This window comes from Sciurus carolinensis, chromosome 18 (assembly GCF_902686445.1).
Source record: "Sciurus carolinensis chromosome 18, mSciCar1.2, whole genome shotgun sequence".
NCBI classification, from domain to species: domain Eukaryota; kingdom Metazoa; phylum Chordata; class Mammalia; order Rodentia; family Sciuridae; genus Sciurus; species Sciurus carolinensis.
Genome location: NC_062230.1, coordinates 12423300 through 12447172, shown reverse-complemented (window position 1 = coordinate 12447172; position 23873 = coordinate 12423300). Strand labels below are relative to the sequence as shown.

The following is a 23873-nucleotide window of genomic DNA, read 5'->3' as shown; positions in this document are numbered from 1 at the left end:
TGTCCATTTTTCTTGTGCAAGAACGAAACCACCCCTTGGACGATGCAGAAACATGCATTTCTCTTTGCACCATGTCCTGGGCGTTTCCTGTGCCCGTTCACAGCCTAAAACCCACCTCATAAGATCCCCTGGAAGGTGACATTAGACAGCTCACATGGGCACTTAAGACATTGCTTGGCCCCTAGAAAGTGCTGGGAAATGCTGGGAATTACTCAGACTGTGTCCCTAACAGTCCTGACGCACTTGAGGACTGGTGAGTACCCTGGTGGGCAGTTGGGCAGGATCTCTATGCAACCTGGGGAGTGATCCCCAGAGGATCACTCTGCAACTGGATTGTCCACTAAGTGATATCAAGATTCCCATGGGGATTCTTGGCTGGCTCAACACCTACTTGTCTTTTGGTTTGGGTGGTAGGGGCTGCTGGCGGCTCCTCTGACCTGTGCCACCCTGTCCTTGCTGACAGCCCAACACCGAGGGCATCTGGGAGCTGATGACCGGAGGGGTCTTCTACTGCTTGGGCATGGTGTTCTTCAAGAGCGACGGCAGGATCCCCTTTGCCCACGCCATCTGGCATCTCTTTGTGGCATTCGGTGCTGGCACTCACTACTATGCCATCTGGAGGTACCTCTACCTGCCCAGCACCCTGCAAACCAAGGTGTCCAAATGAGGTGGCCCAGCCTCCATTGGTCATTTGGGCTTTGGGATCAGAGCATCACTGGGAGAGATCTGTGAACTCTCGCTGAGAGCCAGTCTGCCCTTCCCTGGGTTGAGTTTTTGCAGGGTCTGAGGTTCCTTCTGGTGACAGCCAGACCATCCCCAAAGACCCTGGTAAGAAAGCAAGCTTTTAGTCATTTCCACGGAGGAGAAACTAATCCTGTCCTGTGTTTCTACCGTAGACAAGTGTTTCCTAATACGACCACCATTAACGTCTTCAGAAAGGGCAAAGGGGGAGTGAGGGGCACAGCGGTGCCTCTGTGGGTCCTGAGGCGTCTGGTGGGTGGCTTAGAACCCACTTGCCAGGGCCTCCTTCCCTGCTGCCAAAGTCTTGGCTGGGAACTTGTCCCCTGTTCAGGGGCAGTTGCTCAGCTTGTAGATGAGGGATGGGGAATACCTTGACCTCAGAGGACAGCGCCAGTCAATCACAGCATGTGCCTGGGGTCAGAATGCTTTTCCACTCAGTGCCCTGGGCAGCCGCTACCCATCGACTCGGCACTGCTGATGGACTCTCCCCGCCAGGATCACGAGCAGAGCAGATGAAAGTCACCGCGTGGGACAGTCTCCTGGCACGATGCCTTCGACTCCCTCTTCCTTTCCCCTTGTGGGGAAGCTCTTGGAATGGGCAGCTTTGGGAGTGGAGGGAGTCTGAGGCACCCCACCTGGGCAACCTCTGGTGCCTCCAAGAACCAGAGTTGGTCCTCGGCACCGAGGGGCGGGGCGTGGATGCTGCTTCTTGGCCATTTCTTTGCATTCCAAAAAGTCCAGAGAAATGATGAGTCACTCATTCATCAGAGGGGACAAGCAGCTCCCCAGAAACTTGCTCCTTTGCCTGTGTTTAGGGCTTGTGGTGTCAACATTGGGAGTTTCTCCTGGTCCCAAGTAACGGCTCCTAGAGGCTACTCAGCTGGGCCCCTCGGCCTCACCTGGACGTGGACTGTGCAGAGCACAGAGGTCCTCAACCTCTGAAGGGCCCAGTCAGCCAACACCACAGCCTCTGCGGGCCTGACCTCACACCCTGCAGGGCTGGGCCAGCCTCCCTGCAGTGCCGCCTGGACTTCGGCTGGGGATGGGAGAAGAGTGAGCTGGCATCCCAGAACCTCTGGATAAAGCATCTGTCTCAAGTGTAAAGGTTCTTATTCTATGGCTCCCAGCCAGACTGGGGTGCATGAAGGTGAACCGACACAGGTGCCTTATGCTTCATTCTAGAACATTCCAGGGCATTTCTGGGCTCCAGGGCCTGGAATCCCATTTGTCCAAGCCAGTATTAAATAATCCTGACACAGTCCTCAGACAGATGGCTTCGGAGCCGGGATGCTTGCGTCTGCTCCGTGTGTGCGTGTGTGCGCGAGCGCATATCTGCCCAGGCCCTCGGACCCCTGGCAGGTGTCCTGGGTACGACCGTCCCTGTGAGCTCACTAGGTGTTTCCCACCAGCTGGGGCCAGGGCTGGCGGTCAGAGGGGAGGGCAGCTGGGGCGAGGCTGGCTCCCGCCTGGGGTCAGAGTCACTGGGACCTGACTTCTGCCTGGGTCCGAGGCTGGGGAAGGGGTCCTGTGGATCCTGAGATGTTGTGCAGGAAATCTTCTGAAGTGTGGCACCATGCCAGGCTAGCAAAAAAACCCCAACCTCAGGATGCTGCTAGGGACCAGGGAGGGTCCCAGGAGTAGTGCTGAGCCCTGGGATGTGGACTTGGGGCTTCTCTAGTGGCCTCAGTCTGGGGCCTGCATCTCTTTGTGCTCTGCCTCCTGGGCACTTGATGGTGCATTTCGCCAAAACAGCTGTCCCTGTGTGTCCCTCTTGAGGTGCCAGTCCCTCTGCAGGGAACTTTGTTCACCTCCATAGCCACCCAACTCCTATTCATCCTTCAAAGCCCAGCCCAAGCATCAGGGCTGAGGCCCAATTCTGCTTCCTCTTCCTCCCTGTCTCACCTACACTGTCGCTCTGGGACCTGTCTGTCATCTAGGTACTTACTTGTTCTTGCTCCTGGAGGGAAGAACTGTGTCTTGGGATCGAGTCCGGCATTCCCATTTGAGAGCTTAGGCCAGTTCCATGACCTCTGTGAGTTTCAGTGTCCCCAGCTGTGAGATGAGTGTAGTAAGTCAGCCCCTTGCAGGGCTGCTAGAAGATGTGGCAGGATAAGGAAAGTAGGACGCCCAGTATTGTGTGCTTGTTAGTTCTGCTAACTGTCCACAGGAGAGGCAAGCCATGATAACAAGATGACACTGTCGGGCATCAGCCAAAGAAATGAATCACTAATGGTAGAATTTCCAACTGTGGTCAGGCTGGTGAGGGCTCTGGAGGGCATTCCAAGGGCCTTGGTCACATTTCCTCCCCTAGCTCCAGTTCAGGATGTGCTTCCCATAAACCCTTTCTCTTCCCAGCATCATTCAGAAATTGAGTTTCCCAGGATTCCATTTCACCCAAGCCAGACTCTGGATCTCCCCACACTGCATCACAAACAGTTCAGAGAAATTCCATTTGACCAGCGCCTCTGGTGGGTAAGGCTGTCTGTCCCGGGAGCATCCTAGGCTGTGCCCTGGAAGTGCGGGTCACAGAGAGCACACAGGAAAATTCAGATGTAGCACTCCCTGTTCATTGTCAGGACCACCATGTCCCAGGGCCAACCAGCAGAGTTGTTGGCATGCTCCAAGGAACTAGGGAAACAGTGGGCAGCAGACTGGCCTGTCTGGTATTCTGAGCACTGCATGACTGTCCCCAAGCTCTGTGGGCATTGCCAGGGCAGGCGGCAGGGGAGGGGGGGTGATGGTAGGAGGAGGGGCAGCACCCAGAATGGTGCTGGGTTGGGAGGGCTTCCCTGTAAGGCCCAGAGCAGAGTATTGTGGCTACCCCAGAAGGATTCGAATCAATATGGCAGAGCTGCCCTTCCGCTTGATTGGAAGTTGAAGTTATGGGGTGAGCAGGGCCCAGCTTCTGTCCACCCCCGGGGGCTCAGTTGGGGTAGAAACCTAGGAAAGTTCTTGACAGCTGGGAGGAGGACGTGGAGCTGGGAATTGCAAAGGGGCCTTGGTTGTGGGCGGGGCCTCGCACAGAAGGGCGGGGCCAACACTGAGCAGGGCGGGGCCAACACTGAGCAGGGCGGGGCCAACACCGGGAACCTCAGGGTTCTAGCAACCCCAGGTCTTTCACCTCAGTCTGCCTCTCCCCACGGCTGTGCCCAGCCTCAGCTTTTGAGCTGAGAGGGGTGGGAGGGAGCTCCTCAGGCTGCTAATGGCGCCCATGCTGACTTCATCTTCATCTCGCAGCTGCTCAGAGCGGGCAGCGCCAAGGGCTGTACCCTAGGCACTTGTTGAATTTGCCCTGTGGGTACCCCAGTAGCCTGATGCTGACGTTCAGGCTCTGGAAACTGCATCCGTGAGGGCCAGAGCCAGTGAAAACCCCAGCAGTCACTTTCAATGCAGGACCCAGAGGAAGGAGCAGGAAGCGGTGGAGGTGGGGCTTCCCTTGTGTGGAGGGTCCACTGTGCTGGTGGTTCTGTAGCTACCCCCTGCCTTGATCCACTCAGTCTCCCTGAGTGGGGAGGATCATTAGATGATCTTACAAAGCAGAAAGCCAAAGCACAGAGAGGTCTGCTGACTTTCCCAAGGGCACCCAGCTTCTTAAAGCCAGGACCATCTGATGCCCAAGCATCTTGCCCTTGGCCTACCCTTACTTCTTCCAAGGAAATTCACTGCCCCTAAGTCTTTTCTCTAGGGAAGAGAGCTGAGCTTACAAAAATTAAATAATAAGTGGAGAGAGGGAAAAAAAATTAAATAACAGTTTTTAGAAACCACTGATGTGTTAACATTACCAATTTCCATGGTGTAAATAATTCCCGTGGCCAATTTCAGGCTATCGAAGTGGCATAAAGTCCAAATTGGTGAGCGTGGCAGACCTCTTCCCAGCTTGAAGAGGTCTGGGAGGGCAAGCAGGGGAAAACCCAGCTCCTCCAAGAGCAATACTGGAACATTCCCCCACGCACAGATACCTCTGACCAACGCAACACAGGGAAATAAAAATAGAGAATCCCAAGTAGCAAAGAAGTACCAGATATGGCTTAGAGGTGCTCTCCAGAATAGTAGCCACTAGTTGCAGGAGGGTACTTAAACTCAAGCCAATTAAATTGAAATCTAAATCCAAATCCAAATCCAAATCCATTTCCTCAGATCCACGAGCCCATGCCAAGTGCTTCCCAGTGACAATGGTGAGTGGCTACCATTTTGTGCTGCACCAGTAAGAACCATTTCCATCATTACTGGACAGGGCTGCCGGTTCAGCGACTCTCACAGGTTCTGGTCTTGGGACGTCTCTGTATTCTTCACAATTATTGAGGACACCAAAGAACTTTAGATTAGGTGGACTATGTCTATTAACATTCATCAGACTAGAAATTAAAACAACATTCAAAAAAACATCTGTTAACTCATTTTAAAGAGAACAAGCCAGTACGTGTTTTCCCATTAGAAACAACTATTGTTCCCAAACAGAGTAAACGTGGGCAGAAGAGGGTCCTCGTGGTGCAGTTTTGCAAATCTCTTGCGTGTCTGATTGTGCAGAAGACTCGGGATTCTCCCATCTGCCTTTATGTTCGGCCAGCTGTGATGTCCTGTGTCGGGTGTCTGCTGGAAAATGGTGCTATACCCGTGGGAAAGAAAGAGGGACAGGACAGTGCCCTTGTATTATTTTGAAGGTAGCTAAGTTTTGCAAACCCCTGAAAGGGTGTTTGGGAGCCCCAGGGCACTGATGTTCCTGGACCACTGGTCTAGAATCTTCCCCTTGGTTTTACAGCTGGAAACCCTCCCTTGGTGGTTGTTTTCATAGACTAAGCTCCCCCCACTTCAGTCATTGCAGCTCCTTTTAGCCAGAGCCGGATGTGCAGGCAGGACAGGAAGTGGGCCTGAACTCCAGGTAGGGAGTCTCTGGATGTTTGAGGTCAGGTACTAAGGGCTGAAGCCCAGCACTTAGTAGGTGCTCTGACCCTTTTGGTCTGGATCCTGTGACCTCTCCACCACCTCCTCCTCTCCTTGGAGAGACCTTGGCCAGGGAGCATCTTGTGAGAGTTCGGGAAAGAGGTGAATTCATAACCACAGAATAGTGGACACGTCCCTGGTTCTTACTCTTGATGGCCTTGAACATGAGGAGGCAAATTGGAGGACTTGCAGGGAATCCTGGCTAGTTTCCTGACTCAGGTCTGCAGTGAGTCCCGCCTCTGTCCCGGGAGGGTCTGCAGGATGGAAGCACGTGGATGTGGAAGCCCTGGGCTGGCAGGGCCCTGGTGAAACGGACAAGGTCACTAGAGGTGACCTTGGTGGTCACCTGGAGGTGGTGGTGAATGACCCCTGGGGTCATCAAAGCTCCGTCTAGGTCAAAGGGGTGTCCATCAGAGGGACTGGGAAGGAGGTCCCTTTTCTTAGGCACAGCGATTTTTTTCTTTAAAATAATATACACTTATAAAAATTTTATAAAAATGTTCATATTATTTCAAGCCCTTTGTGAACATTGTTTTAAATGCAAACCAGGAATGGCTGTGCTGCCCTCCATTCCCAGGTTCTGAAACTCAGGATGGATGCGCATGGGTAGATTCAGACAAGCCGAGGCCAGGGCCTTCCTCATAAATCCCCTCTGCCATACCTGGGCATTCGTTTCTTGGTTACCTCCTGCTCTCTCTGCCTCCCAGCCATGGCTGCCATTCTGCCACCTGTCACTGGACCCACCATTCCCCACAATGGCCACTGGGCCCGACCCCCAGGGGAGGGAGGGCACCCAGGGCCAGCGCTGTGGATTCCCTGGGAGAGGCAGGACCGTCTGCTCGGGCATGGGAGAGGGTGGAGTGAGCTGCAAGCTGAGCTGCAGGCGATCCCGCGGGAGGTGGAAAAGGAGGCGTGAGTTTCGCAGGACTCGCTGAAGGCAGAGCGGCAGGGCTGCACCCCAGAGAGACCCGCTCTACTGCTGGTGAGAGGGCGCCCAGGAGGTGGGTCGGCAAATACCCAGGCACGGTGCAAGCCGTGAGCCACCAGGAGCGTGAAGGGGGCCAAGGCGCTTCTTGGCGTCCTGGGAACGGCAAAGGCAGCCATCAGCCTGGTGGCATTGGGGAGCGCATTGACCCGCATGCACCGCCCGCAGCACGTGCCTCCTCTGCGCTCCAGCCCCAGGGCCTGAGGCCATGCACACTCTTAGGAACCCGTGCAGGTTCACACCCACGTTCTCATTTTGCCCCCAAAACCTGGCAGCAGAAACGATGGCTTCCCTCACATGTGGAAACTGAGGATGCTCAGAAAGGCCTCGTGCTGGGCTGTCCCTGGCCATCCAGCCCTGCAGGGCAGCTCAGGTCCTTGGGTGTCTCATCCCTCCTCTCTCCAGGCACTGGACTGTTTTGCTCCCCAGGAGCTGAGCTCCAGGCAGCAGGTGAAGCCCGCCCCCACCCCCACCAGGCCTCCTCCACTGCCAGGGCCCTGGCTCGGCCAGCGTGGCCTCCGCTCCGAGGGATCTGAGGGTGCACGTTCTCACCCCGGTCAGGCCTCCTCTGAGAGCCGGTGAAGGCTGGCACTGCCTCTGGTAGGCACGGTTGCTCGGTGCCCAGAGCCTCCCCATGCCTGGCAGCCCGGAGGTCTGGGGAGGCCCTTGGCTATTGGAACGTCTCGGCAGAGAGGAGCCCACCATCCCATCCCTTCCATTGTTCATATCCCCCGGGCAGCAGCGCCCCCGGCCCCGCAAGATAAAGGGGAATTTAAACACCTTGATCAGGCGGTAGTTTTCAAAATAAGATTACAGGTGTGAACACAGAGGTGCCTGTTCTCATCGGACCCATGAGGGATCGTCAGAGCTTGGCCCGCGAAGTCTCCCCACCCACCTCCCTCCTCGCGTCTGGACGACTTTCGCTTTGCAAATCTCCATTAGATGTGGGCCTCAAACTGACTTTCACCTTGGTGGCTGTGGTGGGGGAGGAGCCGCCTCCCCGCGTCCCACCTGCCTGCATCCCCAGCAGTCCCTGTAGGAAGGGCTTACCTGCGGGGGCGTGGCCTGCCCCTGCCCCTTATCCCGGTCAGGCTCCAGGTGGACCCGGCCCCTGTCCTTCCCACTCAGCCCGGATGATATGTTTTCCACTTTTCAATGAAGACCCGTTCTTTAGAAATGTGTCTTTCACTGTGATTCTGGTTTACACATCCGTCACTGCAATGGCCTGGGTGATTGATGTGTCCTGCCCTATTCTGTCCTCTTCTCCCCTATCCTGATGGGAGTCCATGTGGGTTGCTACAATAAAAATACCATAGATAGACTGCTGGCTTATGAAAAACAGCAGACACTTATTTCTCACTATCTGGAAGCTGGAAGTTCAAGATCAAGTACTGGCAGCTTTGGATGAGGGTGGCTTATCCTCCCGTCCCTTGATGGGGACTCCTTGCTCCGTTCTCCTGTGTCTGAGGCCTCTTTATAAAGCACTAATCCAGTTTGTGAGGGCTCAGCCCCAGTGACTCCTCACCTCCCCAAGGTCCCATCTCTTGCCATTAGAACTTTGGGGTTGGCATTTCAACTTAGATTTTTTTTTTTTTTTTTTTTTTTCAGGGATTGAACTCAGGGACACATGTCCACTGAGCCACATCCCCAGCCCTATTTTGAATTTTATTTAGAGACAGGGTCTCACTGACTTGCTTAGGGCCTCTCTAATTTGCTGAGGCTGGCTTTGAATTTGCAATCCTCCTGCCTCAGCCTCCCGAGCCGCTGGGATCACAGATGTGTGCCACCATGCCTGGCTTCAATACAGAATTTTGAGGGACATGAACCTTCACGTGAAACCCCCACTGGCTCTCTGCCTATCTTTCTGTACTCTGCCCTCCTCTGGCCTACGTGATTTGTTCAAGTTGTGAGTTGCAATCCACTGAATTTGATCTTAGGATCTATAAGTGGGTCTCAATCCTAAATTCTGGAAACTGATCTTGGTGGGACACTTCTGGAAAGCCATGGTTGTCAGTAATAGGTGCTTGGTGCCTATCTGTTGTGATTGGTGGGGGATCAACATGGTGCCACACTTCGGAGGTCTGGTTGCCCTGAAGCCTCGCATGGAGAGGTAGGGAGAAAGAAATGAGGGGTTTCCAAATATCTGGTTGCATAGAACCCTGACCCTACTGGGAGGAATAGGGACCAAATCTTAGAGTCTCTTGCCCTGGTGATGGCCCCATGCTGGTGGAGGGTGTTTGGGGAGAGGTTTTAGAAACCTTGGGTGGGCCGACCATGGGAATGTGCTCCTGTGTTTGTTCAGCCAGAGATGGAAGGCGGGAGGGAGAGATGAAATGCATTCTAGAAAGGTCTGGACCCAGTTTGAGAAGGGCTACCCTGCCTCGGTAGGCAATGTCAACCCCAGGCTCTGACTCTCTGCTGGATAGACTGCCACCAGGCCTGTTTACATTTGGGGGTCTACGAGGGGCTTTCCTTTGCTTCTTAAGACCCTTCTTTGGTGGAAAGCAGGAGATCTCTGAGTGTCTTTCAAACTCCCTTTTATAGACCTATGAAGTCCACAGTGTTCGAGAGTGACATTTGTGGCATGACTTTTTAAAAATGTCCTGCTGGTATTGGAACCTTTCTGTGTTTGTGAAATCCGTATTTTGTATTAACACAGTTATTTGATAAACATTTGTATCAAGAAGAACAATAATCCTTCTGGTGAATGCTGCTGTTTCCAGTGGAGTAGAAAGCACTTAAATAAAGAAAAATTCAAGCCGCCTCAGTCTTGCTGAGTTCTTTTTTATTTTTAATAACATATGCCAACTCTTTTTTATAAAAGAATTCTCTGGGCTGGGGTTGTGGCTCAGTGACAGGGCACTCGCCTAGCATGTGCAAGGCACTGGGTTTGATTCTCAGCACCACATACAAATAAATAAATTAATTAAATAAAGTTCCATCGCCAAATAAAAAATATTTAAGAAAAAAAAGAATTCTCTGCTCATTGTAGAAAAATTGAGATGTTTAGAAACATATAAAGTGGATTTAAAACATTGCATCCTGTATTACTGTAGGATTAACTATTCTAAAATATAGTGGCTTGAGACAAGAAATCATCGTCCACATCTCTCGTGGTTTCTGTGGGTCAGGAATTCAGAGTCTGGACCGTGGCTGGTGGAGATGGAGGTGAACTCTCCTGTTCACTCGTGCTTCTGGTGGCGAAGGCTGCCTTTGGCAAGGACCCTGTGGGGGAGATGGGCGGAACACCTTGCTTTAACTTGGTTTTATTCTGATTTCAGGTACAGTGAGATCAGGAGAAAATTGCCACTGGAACGCAGTTTCCTCCTTCCAGGTCCTCAGAGGAGGGGCACAGGATGCCACACGCTGGGGCCACAAAGGGAAGCACCAGGGCTGGTCAGGAGGCAGATGGAGGGAGTGATAGGAAAAGAAGGCAAAGGCCTTTATTGTGGCTTCTGTGGGAAAGAAGAGAGGAAGAGGTTGCAGGTTTAGGTGAGGTTAGCTAGAATGATTTGGTGGTCTGCGGTCTGTAGGGGCTCTTCTGAGCTGCCTGGTACCTGACCTGGGGGCGACTAGGGTGGGGGGATGTTGGTCCAGAGTGTAAGAGCCCATTTAGGGGAGGTGTGTGGGGTTGGCATGAAAGTACACCCATCGGTCCCACGTTACTCTCTCTAGGAGTTGGCTAGCGTGTCCCGCTGGGTCTCTCCAGGTCACTAGAGTCCCAGATGTCAAAAAAGACCTTTTATCAGAATAAAAAGACGTGCTTACTCTTCACCCATGTGGGACCTCCACATGTGACCTGGGCTTCCTCACAACATGGCGGTTGGGTCCCAAGGCCAGTGTCTCAAGAGAGAGAACTGGCGGGAGACACATTGCTTTTCTGACCTGAACCTGGAAGTCATTCACCACCATTTCTGCCATCTTCTGTGGGTGGAAGCAGATAAAAAGTTCCTTCCAAGTTCAAGGGAAGGCCATGCAGACTCCCTCCCCCAACCCCATGGAGGTGAGTCCATTACAGTGCATGCTGAGCGTGGGATGGGATGGGATGTACATTGGTGTGTCTGTCTTCAGAAATGCAGCCTTCTGCAAACTCTGTCACCCGGAAGTCATGACTGTTAGAGTTGTTTTATCTGTCCTGCTTGCATACTTTTATTTTATTTTGATTAATTATTAATTAACATTTTCTTTATTTATTTCTAATTTAATTTAAGTTTTTAAATTCATAAATAATAGCCAGGCTCAGGGGTGCACATTCCTATAATCCCAGTGACTTGGGAGGCTGAGGCAGGAGGATTGCTAGTTCAAAGTCAGCCTCAGCAACTTAGGGAGACCCTGTATCAAAATAAAAAAATAAAAAGGACTGGGGTGTATCTCAGTAGTAGAGCACCTCTGGGTTCAATCCCGAATATCCCCCTCACACCCCCCCAAAAAAAACCCACAAATAAAAACTATACGTTTATTGCATAGAACATGATGTCTTGAAATTGATATATGTTGTGGAATGAGTTCATTGAGCTAATGGGCATAAGCATTAGCTCACACACTTTGTTTAGTGGTAAGATTGTCTTATCTTTAAAAGACCATCTTTATGGCATTTGCTGGTAAACGGATGGACCTGGGGAATATTATGCTAAGAGAAATAAGCCAATCCCCAAAAGTCAAAGGCTGAACGTTCTCTCTGATACATGGATGCTACCCCAAACAAGGGAGGCTGGGGAGGGGAAGCATGGAAATCCATTTGATTAGACAAAGAGAAATGACAGGAAGGGAGTAGGAAGGGGAATAGGAAAGACAGTGGAATGACTTGAACCTCAGTTTCCTCTCCACGTATATCATGCATGCCCAGGGTCATTCCACGTCATGCACAACCCCAAGAATGGGATCCTGATTAGAGTGAGTTATCCTGCATGTATGCATAATATGCCAAAATACACTCTGTTGTCATGTATATCTAAAAAGAACAAATAATAAAAAGGAAAATAGATAAACCCCATTTTATTGAGATATAATTCACATATCATATGATTTACCCATTAAAGTGTATAATTTACAGATATTTAGTATATATTGAATTATACAACCATTACAATTTCATAACATTCTATGAATCCCAAAGAAACCCCCAGACACCACCTTCTTACCCCTCAGCTCCCCTCCAGCCCTGAGCAACCTCTAACCTACTTTGTAATTTGCCTATTCTGGATATTTGTATAACAGGAACCATAAAACATTTGTCCTTTCTGTGACTTATTTCACTTAGCATATTTTCAAGGTCCATCCATGTTGTAGTGTGTGTGTGCATGTGCGTGTGTGTGTATGTGTATTAGTACTTCGTTCCTTTCCATGACTGCATAATATTCCATTGTGTCCATAATTTTTTATTTATCCATTTGCCCATTGATGGACATATGGGTTGTTTCACCTTTGGGGATATTACGAATGATGCTGTAAACAATTGTGTGCAAGTTTTTATGTAGAATTGTGTCTTCATTTTTCTTGGGAACAGACTTCACAGTAGAAGTTCTGGATCATATGGTGCCTCTGTGTATCATCATCTGAGGAACCGCCAGATGGTTTTTTGAAGCACAATGCTGCCTTCCTATCAGCAGCGTATGAGGTTGACTTTTCCATGTCCTCTTCAACATTTAATATGCATCTTTTTGATTGTGATTCACAAGGGAGAAGTAATCTGTTATTCACTTTGTGAACTTGGACAAGTCTGTTGACCTCTTTTGGCTTTGGTTCCACATCAGCGAAGTCAGACACTGGATTAAACTCAGGCACTCACACATTTCTTTTCTTGGGGACTAGAGAGAAGACCTCCACTTGGACCTCTTTCACCCCAAATTTGAAAAAAAGGCCACTTATTATTAGTTCTCAAAATAAAATAATAACATGTAGTATTGTCTGTCATCGTTTTTCTGTCCATACATCATAACCAGTGCTCACAGGCATCGTGTCCAGTAAACAAATAAAAAATCAATATTAATGGAAATACAGACCCTCCTAAGCATATCTGGTTCAACAGTGTGTTTTCCTCCCTGCTGTGTCTGTACGCTGGGGTCATATTTTTGGCTAATGAGATCACTCCTAACTTCTGGGTGCAACAAGATTAATCAGTATTTCAACTGATAACTTCCAGACCCTGAGCATCAGACTTTCCGGGACCTTCTCCACCTGTGCAATTTAATGTAATGGGGTTCATTTACCTATTGAACTATTTTGTACACAGTCTGTGTTGTACACATGTAGAGACATCCCTGGAGATTTTGTGGAGGTGAGCTTGCACGAATCCACACAGGATGCTGAGGGAAATAAATCTCTGCTGGTAGAGGTGAAAAAGAAAAGACCCAATGGGGTAGATGAGTCCTTAAGTTCCACCCCACCTGGAAGACTTTTCTTTTAAAAAAAAAAACATTTTTTTTAGTTGTTGATGGACCTTTATTTTATGCATTTATTTTTATGCGGTGCTGAGAATCGAACCTAATGCCTCACACATGCTAGGCAGGTGCTCTACCACTGAGCCACAACCCCGGCCCCTGGAAGCTTTTTCTGAGTTGAGCAAATGTGGTTCAAGTTTCTTCAGAACAGACAAAACACTCAAAATAAAAGAATATTGTAGGATTCGTTTTAATGGTATTGAAATGATTATTGTTGTTTGTTTCAGCCAAACACACCCATATCCATGGCACTGGGACGTGAATCAACACTTTCTTAAACAGCTCCCTGAGCTGGAGTTCCACAGAGCCAACTGCCTACTGGGTATCCACAGAACACATGTGTAAACACGTGTGTCCTGTCAAAAAAGGTCTCTTCCTACCTTTACCTTTGCTTCTCTTCCGCGACTCTTCCTCGTCTCTGGCAAGCCAGCAGCCTAGGTCCCATCTTTGATCCTCCATTTCTATCACTTCCTGTTGGAGTGTTCTACTGGCTTCCTAGGACTGCTGAGCAACAACCACAAACGGGGAGGATGGAACAGCAAAATGTATTGCCTCATCCAGGCGTTGGCAGGGCCGGTTCCTTCCCGGGGGTGTGAGGGAGAACCTGTCCCAGGGGTCTCCCAGCCTCTGGTGGTTGCTGCAGTCTTTGATGCTCTTTGGCTTGTAGAAGAAGCATCATCCTGACCTCTCTCTTCCTCTTCGCTCACTGGCCTCGGCCATGTCCTTTTGATTTGGCCAATGGAGGATGGGTGGATGTGACATCAGTAGATGCTTTCATAAGCTCACACCTCTGCCGTCTGGCAGGAGAAGACCACGCCCCTGGAAAGCGCTGCTTCTGGTATGAGGAGACATGTAGAGAAGATCTGAGGCAAGTGCAGCCAGTTCACTGGAGCAACAGGAAACCTATAGACCCATGAGCAAGAGCAGTGAATGCTTTTAGTATAAGCCTCTGAGTGTTTGTTACGCAGCATTAGCTGTTATCTCTGACAATTATCTGGTATGCAGATAATTGTTATCTCACTGCACTAGAATGATTTCTTTACCATTCACCAGTAAACTCCTAGAGGGTGCGTGTCATTCTTGTCACTCTGGCACCCCATATGCTACCAGCGTCAGGAGGTGCTAAATTGCTAATTGCCTGTGTCTGCTGCCACCTTCCTCTCTCCTCACTCTCCCAAGAGCCCATTCTCTTTGTCCCTGGTAAGTCATCCTTTGGGAACCACTCTCTGACCTTAACCAGATGCTTTTCTTTGGGGCTTGGTTGATTCTTTTCTTTGTTACCAGGACTCTTCCACCTTCTGGTGGCCAAAGAGAGCAGCTCAACCCTCCATTTCTGCCCAGGAAGATTTCAGATGATATTCAACGCGATAGTCAAAAAACTTGTTTTGATCACTTACCCAGGTGCAGCTGCTGAGGGACAAAGCTGAACAAAACTGTACTTGCCCTTGAGAAACTTACAGTCCAGGAGGGAGTGGGAGGAGATGGAAATCCATCTATTCATTTATTCATTGAACAATGAATAAATTTATCACACGCCTACTATGTGTCAGGTGTAACCATAAAGGAACGAGAGCTGTTGCATCCGAAATACACAAGTGGACGAGGTTAAGCAGTGATAAAGTTCTGTGAATTAAATAAGCTGGGGGTGATGGTCGGGAGGGGGTCAGCAGACAAGGGTGGACACCCCCTGTGCACACACAGCAGGAAGAGCATTCTGGCGGAGGAGACACCCAGAGAAAAGGTCTCGGGGGAAGGACGTGAGCTAGTGTGCTTGGAAACAAGTTCAGGGCAGCCGGAGGTCTGTGACAGAAGAAGCTGGAGCTGCAGCAGGGCCCAGGGGAGCAGGGTTTGTGAGTCCTCCTGCATTTGAAGTGTAAAAGGAAACTGTTGGAGGATTGTAGGTGGAGAAGCTGCAGCATCTGATTTATGTTTAAGGAGCATCGTTTGATAAATGTGGACTTGCTGAATAAAAAGGAGAAACATAAAAGCTGGTGGGAATACAAAGGAGGGCATGTAGCCATGTTTGGGGGAGGGGAAGGCCTTCTGGAGGGATGGGTATTAGTTACCTACTGCCGCATAACAAACCGCCCCCCAAACTTAGGCATTTATTACCACGCATGTTTTTTTGAGAGCCAAGCATTTGGGAGCAGCCTTGCTGGGAGGTTCTGGCTCTTGGTCCCTCCTTAGACTTTATCAGGATGTTGGTCAGGGATGCAGCCATCTGATGACTATGGGGACTGGAGGGCCACGTCCAGCACACTCGCTGACACGGCTGGTGAGTTGGTGGTGGCTGTTGGCAGATGCCTCTCCTTCTCCTTTCCCTCTGGGGCTGCTTGAGTGTCCTCCCAATATGGCAGCTGGCTTACTTCAGAACTAGCCATCTCAGAGGGAGCGAGGGCAAAGGCAGATCTTTTATTATTTAGTTCCGGAAGTCACAGTGCCATTCTGGCAACACCTGATTGGTTACACAATTCGGTCCTGTTCAATGCAAGTCTGTCCGGGGTGTGAAAACCAGGAACTGTGAATCTCTGGGGACCATCTTGGAGGTTGGACGACCACATAGGTAACACTTCCTCTGAGGCTTAAAGGATAAGTAGAGATAAACCAGGAGATGAAAGGAGGTATTGTGGGAACAAGGACAAGTAGAGATAAACCAGGAGATGAAAGGAGGTATTGGAGGAATTGTGTCCCCAAACAATTCACATGTTGAGAGACTAGGGTTGTGGCTTAGTCGTGGAGCACCCACCTTGCTTGGGTGAGGCACTAGGTTCAATCCTCAGCACCACATAAAAAATAAATAAACAAAATAAGGATTTTGTGTCCATCTACATCGAAAAAAAAAATTTTTTTTTTTAATTCACATGTTGAAATCCTAGCTCCCTGTACCTCAGAATGCGACTGTGTTTGGAGGTAAGAACTTTTAAAAGGTGATTAAGTGAAAACAAGGCTATTAGGGGGACCCTAATCCAATCTGACCTGTATGCTTATGAGAAGAGGAAACCAGGGCACACAGAGACATCCAGGAGGCACGCACAGAGGAAGGCCAGGCAAGGACACAGAGAGAAGGTGGTCAACTTCAAGCCAAGAGGGGCCGTAGAAGAAACCAACCCTGCTGTCCACCTTGGTCTTGAACTTCAACACAACTGTTAAAAAGGAAATTCCTATTTTTTAAGTAACTGCCTGTGGTATTTTGTTATGGAGGCTTGAGCAGCATAGGTCAGTGGAGGAAGGAGTTCTAAGCAGAGACCTGTCCTGAGCAGACACAGGTGTGACACAGGGCTAGACAACCAGCATTACTAGAAGGGGCCAGCACATTTTTTTTTTTTTTCCTATAAAGGGCCAGATAATAAATGTTCTAGGCTTTTGTGCTGTAAAGTCTCTCTATTGTAGAAAAACAGTCATAGACAACATGTAAACAAAAGGGTGCAGCTGGGTTCCAATAAAACTTTATTTATAAAAATAGCGGTTCAGATCTGGCCCCAGGGGCTGTAACTTTCCAACCACTGTGGAAAAGGGGTGTGGGGAGAGGGGAAGCCTCCCTGGGTGGTGGTGAGGAATACCTTTGGAGGAAAACCCAGGCCTAAACCCAGGCTATCTTTCCAGCTCTGATAATTGTCTCTTCCAGATTGTTCATGTGGACTTGAATGGAAATAACCCAGCATGCCATTTGGTTCCAGCCCAGGGTGGGTGAGGAGACTGTCGTGTATTGGGGGTGGTGGTGGGTCCTGCAAAGATTTGTGGAGTATTATTTCATCAGACAGAAACGCCAAGTCTTGGCTCAACCTCTGGCAGTCTAGTCTGATTCTCCGAACCTTCCTTATCTGAAGGAGATAAGGAAGTTATCTGCTTCACAAGAGTTGATGCGAGTGTCGAGTGAGATAATCTAGGTAAAGCCCTTAGTAAAAGGGCTGGCATATGGTACACGGTCCCTAAGTGTCTGTCGCCAGTCCTAGTCTCCCATCGCCAGTCTGAGGTCATTACTGTGAACCATGATAACTCAATCACTGTGGACAAAAAGGTGCACCCCCAGGGTGGGAATTCTGCATTTTCATCCCACACCAAGAAACTCCCTTAGGTCTGGACCAGCAGCAGCAGCAAGAACCTGTCTGTGAGAAGCATTGCTCAAAGGTAAAACCTAGGCAGGGGGCTAAGGTCATGAGCTTTCAAAACAAACAAACAAATAAAAGTCAAAACAAGTAACTAGCGAAGGCAGTTGGGTCAGAGCCCCAGAGCTAACCCGGCCCGGTTTTGCCTCCTTTAAGTCCATATGCCATGATCTGATCTAAGGCTCCAGCTGCTGGGTGGCGGGTGAGGAAACGCGCCGCCCTTTTGCCTTCATAGATCGAGGGGCACAGTTGCGTACCCATGCACACCCGTCCACACACAGAAGGCTAGAGTAGAAACACCAGCCAACCACTTGGGAGCACAGAGCCCAAGGTGGCGCCCGGCTTACACAGGCCCCGCCCCCGGCAGGGGCCCACCCTCCCGGAGGCCCCGCCCCCGAGTCCCCTCCCGTCCCCTTCCACTGAGTGGCCGGCAGGAGGCGCCAGCACACAGCCTAGCTTTCCTCGACGGATGGCTCCGCCCCTAGAAGCTTCCTCTTGGCCTATTGGGCGCCGAAGTCCCAGTTCACAGCCCGCCTCTCTCGCCCCACCCTCCCCAAGGCCACGCCCTCATAGGCCCCGCCCCGTCCGTTGCGCGGCCAGCAGGAGGCGCCGCGGCGCGTGCAGGTCCTCGGCACCGGCTCCCGCTAACTGCGGGTGTGGGAGCCGCGCGCGGACGCGGCGGCGGCGGCAGCGAAGGGCAGCGTTGGGGGTGAGTACGGGGCGCGCGAGGAGGATCGGAGGTGACCGGAGTGGCCCAGGCGGTGTTGGTCGGAGGTTACGGGGACCCAGGAGCGCGGGGGTCTCGGGCCGGGGGTGGCGGGTCGCGCGCTCTGGACCGCGGGGCTGCGCGGGGCGTCTTATCCGCCGCGAATCCGGGTACGGGGGGAGGCAGGCTTGCTGGGTTGCCATGGAGACCGGCCCAGCGCGGTCCCCGAAGGCCCGAGTGTGCAAGTGACCTGGCCCCCGGGCTGCCAGGGTGGGTCCCGCGTCCAGTCCCCAGCTCCATGGGACTCCCATCATCAGTTTCCCTGGCGGAGCGGGAGTCTGACTGGAGTCTGGCGCGGGGCGCCGCGGGAGAGCGCTGCGCGGGGTCCCGCACCCTCCCGCCCTCCCTACCCACGCCGTCAGTGCGTTCCCCGCCTGTGTGCGGAGACAGGCATTGTTCCCAGCTATTTCTGTCCCACTTCCAGTCCCCCAACAAATACTGCATCCCTGGAGACAGATGCTGAGCGGGAGCTTCAGGCCTCTGGGGACCTGGTTTATTTCCCTGGGGAACCGGTGGGTGGGGCCTTGGAGGATGCAGACCTGCCTGCCCAGCCCCTGTCGCCTGTCAAGGGCTTGGTTAATCTGAATTGCCAAAAAGAATTTGATTACCGGTGTCTCGGTTAACACGGGCCACCTCTTGTGCATTCCAAAGAGGAGCCAGTCTTTAATCCCACTGGGGAAGTCAGTCCCTTCTCAGGAGCCTAGCAGGCAGAATGAAACCTGATTGAATTATGTTGGCATTCAAAAGCCTCTGTCTCCAAGCTGTAAAGATAGTATTCGAAGAAGGGGGAATAAAGCTCAGTTTGCAAAGTTTGCTGTTTTCCCTCCTGGTGGAATGATAATGGGTTCCACATTGTCCTGTTGGAACTGAGAGACATCCCTCCACCCATGTCAGCCCTGCACTGACCTCTGTCTCTGCTCCTGCCGCTGTGACTTGGGTTGGGTTTTCATCAGAAATGGGACTCTTCCTTGAGAACAAGAGACAAACATTCTCTGAGAGCTGCCAAAGCAAGCGTCCTGCACCGTCCTGCACCCTGTCGCTCTGCGCCCTGGGCTTTCCGTAGTGTTTGTGTGACAGAGGCGAGAATTGAGCAGAAAAGGAAAAGGCAGGTCACACTTCCAGAAAAACAGATCTGGTTACGCAGGGCGTACTCCACTCCGTAGGATTTTCCTGCACTCCTCCTGGCCTTTTTAAAAGCCAAATTTGTCCCTTTAGACAAACAGGCTGTACTCTTCATTTTGTGATTAGAAAGGAAAGCAGGGAGCGTGCAAGTGGCCCAGGGATGTGTGCACATCTGCACCTTCTGCAGTGGCCACAGGGAGAATCACCATAAGAAGAAGAAAACTTTCTGAAAACCCCCAGCTAGATAAGGTTCTGGGTTAACAGGGACTTCTTGGGGTTAAGAAGAAGTTCTTGGTAAGAGATGAGTCACATTCTCCCAGCGTACACATCTCTCTTCTTTTTCATGATTTTCCTAACTGCCTTAGAATCTGGCTCAAGAGGCTGCTGGAAAGGAGGGAGGGGCACTCCTGAAGTTCAAGCTCCAGGGCCCCTTGCTTGTGAGGCCCTGGAAGGGGGCCTAGCAGTTATGTGTTTGTAATTTCCCATTTTTTTATGCAAGCATCAGAATTTACCAAGCCTGCATCCACCTCTGGGTGCAAAGTGCCAGTTCACTTCTTCATTGTATCTTGGGCCTTTTAAATACTTCTTGAGTTTGAATCATGACTTTTTTCCCGCCTAGAGGTGACTTCCACAGCTTTTGGTGTGATGCTCAAAATTGCATTTGGACACCATCTGCAGAAGCAGAAGCTTTTTGAGCCATAGGGTGCCTGGTGGCAGAGACCGCGCTGTTACCCACTTTGGGTTGGGCTTCACCTCTGGCAGAGATGTGTGCTGTACTCCAGGGAGGTGACCAGTTAGGCCAGGCATCTTTGGAGAGTCAGGTCCTCTGAGAACATGTTCCAGCCTTGAGGATTTGGAGCAAGGGCATCTTAAGAGTCCTGTGGGAAATTTCTCAGGCAGGGTTGTGCACCCCTCAGGGATGGTTAGTAAGGGCTGATTTGAGTGGCTGTTTGCAGGGACTCTGATCTCTGATTCAAGCACTTTTCTGGCATTGATTTGAGTCTCCTGGCGTGTTGTGCAAATTCAGAGCCACATGTTTGTGATGTGAGTACTCTCGGAAAATGCTTCTACTGTAAAGTAAGTGATGGTTCCATGAAGGGAATCCACTGCCGGCTCTGGGCTTCTTAGGATTTGACAAGGAGACTTGTGGCATGTGCCTCAGGGGAGGAGAAACAAAGACTTTGACTTCTTGACTTCTCCATATCTTGACCCACCAAGGCCCAAGAGAACCTCCTGTGTTCCTGCTTAGGACTATTACTGGCATCTCCCAGCCTCCCAACTGCAAATTCAAGTTTCTGGAACACCACCACTTCAAAAGACTTTGCAGTGGTAAATCATAAGCAGCAGGTTGTAGGAGTAGGGGAGGGGTCCCCCACCTTACAGGGCACACATTGGTGTTCTGTGTGAAGCCATTTGGAAGAGCTGAGGTGTCCCTCAGGATGCATGGCAGCAGGCAAGCCACTGGCTCTGCACACCCGCATGGCAGTGGCCTGCTTTTCAGCTTCGTGCGTGAAGCCCTGTGGCAGTGAGAGGCTCAGGGAGCAGACTGCACCTAGGTGCATCGCAGGCTGAGGAAACTGGTCGCAGAGTCGGTGTCGGAGGCCTGGAGCGTCATCGCTAGGTGCCCTAAGGCTTGGTGTGGCTCCTTTCCTTTGGAGGGGCTCCTGGGTCCTTCTGCCTGTGCAGCCACTTTCCCTTTCCAAAGCCCTGTCCAGTGCCCACAGAACTGCCAATGAGTTGAGCTGGGAATGTAAATTGACTGCACAGGAGGTCGCTGGCTGGAGTCACAGTGGCAGTGGCCCATGCTGCTTTTACTGGGTCCTGGGCCACTCTTCCAAAACCTTCCAGCAAACAGGCTCTACTCCTGGCTTATGGGCTGTCTGCTTTTGTTTCTGTGAGAACACAAGCACAGAAGTGGGGTACAGTCACCAGGAACTGTGTGCACGACTTTTCAGTGTCCCCTTGTCTTGTAGCAATGCTTCGGGAGCCCTGTCCCTTCTGTCTGCTCTCCTGCCCCCTGAGATTTGTGAAGGTGACTAATAATCTCCACCTCTAAGCCTGTGGGACACTAAGGACATTAGAATTAGGACTCTAGGGCACAAAGCTTCCCAAGGCTGGTTCCCACTCATAGTGAGGCTGCGAGTCTCTGGCCTGGAGAGGCCTGTGCCGGCTGGACGTGGTGGGTGGAATGCACACATTCCAAGCATGCTTCCACCGGTTCTGGAAGAGCCCTTGTGTCCATTGTGGCTGTGTGGACATTCTAAGCCGTGTCCTGGGAATTGTCCCTTCGAGTGGGACCAGCCTCTTCTGCCGGGTTGTGGGGCAGCAGCACTTTCTGGAAGCCTGTGTTTCAAGTGTCTGCTTATTACTCTGTTAACATGGCTGCAGCCCTCCCCGTTTCCCCAGCTCCACTTGTCTTCATGACCGAGTTTCTACACTATAGACTGGTGTAGAAGATTTTTAGAGTTTACAAAGAGGGAAGCGTGGTCTCCAAGTTGTTTAGCCCTTTTCCTTGATCCTCATGGTGGTCTCTCCCCAGGGGCAGGGAGCCGACTGACCCTCAGACCCTCAGGGCGGCCCGGCAAACCTGTCCCTCGCTCAGCTGTCAGTGCTGTTCCTTGTGCGTCGTGCCCAGCGCTTCCTGGAAGTCAGCCCTGAGGCAGAGCATGTCTTCCTTTCGTGACCTCATCCTGCTTCTTAGTAGTGGCCTTCCCTGAAGTGTACTTTCAGCCCATCAAACCTGCTTTGTCCATGTGGCCCTGCAGTCTCTGGTCCTTCCTCAGCGCAGGTGCTCTGGTGGGGTCTGGCCTGTGGGAGTGTGTCCACAGGGCTGGGACACTGACTCTTCTTTTTTTATGTTATTTTTTGCGGTGCTGGGGATTGCACCCAGGGCCTTGTGCATGCAAGGCAAGCACTCTACCAACTGAGCTATGTCCCCAGCCCCCTGAGTGACTCTTCTGTCCATGTGGTTGGAACTCCTGTCTCCCCTGCTCCTGACACCCATGACTGTTGGTGCTGACCTGATTTGCTTTGTTCTCCCAGACCCCAGCCTCTCCCCACCTTTTGGCTGAAGACTTGGTCCTGCCCATGCAGATGTGCCCACCATGTTTTATGGGACTCACTTCATCATGTCTCCACCCGCCAAGAGCAAGCTGAAGCGACAGAGCCAGCTGCTGTCCAGTGTGCTGTCCCGGACACTGAGCTACAAGTACAGGGACCTGGACTCCAGTTTCTGCAGTCTGGGTGCCAGTGATGACCCCGCAGAGCTTTCCACCCAGCTCTCGGCCCCTGGTGTCCTGAAGGTGTTTGGGGACAGTGTCTGCACTGGCACACACTACAAGAGTGTCCTGGCCACTGGCACCTCCAGTGCCCAGGAGCTAGTGAAGGAGGCCCTGGAGCGCTATGCCCTGGACCCTGCGTGTGCCAGCCAGTACGTGCTGTGCGACGTGGTAGGCCAGGCTGGGGCTTCCGGACAGCGGTGGCAGGCCCAGTGCTTCCGGGTCTTCGGAGATAATGAGAAGCCCTTGTTGATCCAGGAGTTATGGAAACCCCGAGAAGGTTTATCCCGGAGGTTTGAGCTGAGAAAGAGGTCGGACGTGGAAGAGCTAGCAGCCAAGGACGTGGACACCATCACGGCAGGTGAGGAAGTGAGGAGGGGTGGAAGTTTCCAGGTCTGAGCACAGAGTGGTGGCTAGGAAAGGCCAACAAGGGGCCGAGGTCAGGCGTGTGCAGAGGAGCAGGTATGAAGGTGTGCTCGTTCTGGAGGGGACCTGCCATGAGCCTTGGAGACCCTTGCCGTGGTGCACTGAGTCTGTCTGCCTGTGGGTGGCTTGGTGGCACGTGTCAGTGGCTCCTGATGTCTTCTTACAGTAGTTTAGGCCAAATCCATCCTTCAGCTTAATCAGGTCTTGTTAGCCTGTTAGCCCAAGGGAACTGTGTGTGCCTCGTAAACTACCAGGTTACAGTTGTGTTACAGGGACCCTCAGATGTGGTGTGACTTAGGGATCAGATGGAGGGGCAATGAAGACAGCCGTCACCAAGCCACATGGCACTGCCAGGTCACACGATGTCCAGCTGTGAGCTGGCTGCATTTAGGTGTGCAGTGGGTTGGTGGGCACCTGGTGTAGCTGCGGGCTGTTCTTGGGGAAAGCCCAGCCTAGAGGTGGCTGGTTATTGTCCTGTGTGGGAAGCACTGGAAACAGGGTGGTTTTGCCTACCTTGGCTTGAGACCTTGGCAGCCCGTGGCCCACAGCTTCGTGTCTGGCGATTATTCAGTTCATGAAAAGAAGTTGATTATTTTAATAGACATGCCTCATAAAAACAATTTTTTCAAATATCAAAGATTTTTAAAATGTATTTTAGATCATATTTAATTTTTTCTTAGTTTCCTATAAAAAAAAATGATTATTTTACTCAAGAAAGACTGATCAGGTTGCCCAGGAGAAGTTGCATAATGCTTCCTGCGACTAACAGCGCCTCTCGTCCTTGCTGAGGTCTCGTGTGCGTCTGGCGTCCTGCCGTTCAGTTCCCATCCCTGCTTCCAGCATGAGCTGGACTTGCACTGGGCTCTGTGTGTAGGACGGGCGTGGTGATGGAGCGGTTGGCCTCACAGGCCAGGGTCCCTTGGGCCTGAACAGGTCCCGGCTCTGGGTGCCATGGCTGGCTGTAGGTAACAGTGGCCCTCTCGTCCTCAGGTGAATTTCCGCTCTGGCGTTGCCTGGCCTGGAGAATGGGGATAACAGACGCGAAGGGATCAGTGCCACCATGCTGGC

The 23873-nt window shown here is 51.5% G+C and overlaps 2 protein-coding genes across 6 annotated transcripts in view; both read left to right on the top strand.

The window, feature by feature from the left end:
• Positions 1 to 2147, top strand: part of Mmd2 (monocyte to macrophage differentiation associated 2) — a 47025-nt gene extending 44878 nt beyond the window's left edge. For 2 of the 3 annotated variants that reach the window (XM_047534198.1, XM_047534197.1), the window contains exons 7-8: positions 464 to 621; positions 1237 to 2147. In XM_047534198.1, coding sequence (XP_047390154.1) covers positions 464 to 621; positions 1237 to 1366 — 288 coding nt within the window. In that variant the 3' untranslated portion in view covers positions 1367 to 2147. Of the gene's footprint in view, positions 1 to 463; positions 622 to 1179 lie in introns of all 3 variants that reach the window. The other variant, XM_047534199.1, reaches the window with a different exon arrangement.
• Positions 2148 to 17794: 15647 nt separating this feature from the next.
• Radil (Rap associating with DIL domain) overlaps positions 17795 to 23873 on the top strand; it is a 56287-nt gene continuing 50208 nt past the window's right edge. For all 3 annotated transcript variants that reach the window (XM_047533775.1, XM_047533776.1, XM_047533774.1), the window contains exons 1-2: positions 17795 to 17922; positions 22144 to 22740. In XM_047533775.1, coding sequence (XP_047389731.1) covers positions 22206 to 22740 — 535 coding nt within the window. In that variant the 5' untranslated portion in view covers positions 17795 to 17922; positions 22144 to 22205. The remainder of the gene's footprint in view (positions 17923 to 22143; positions 22741 to 23873) is intronic.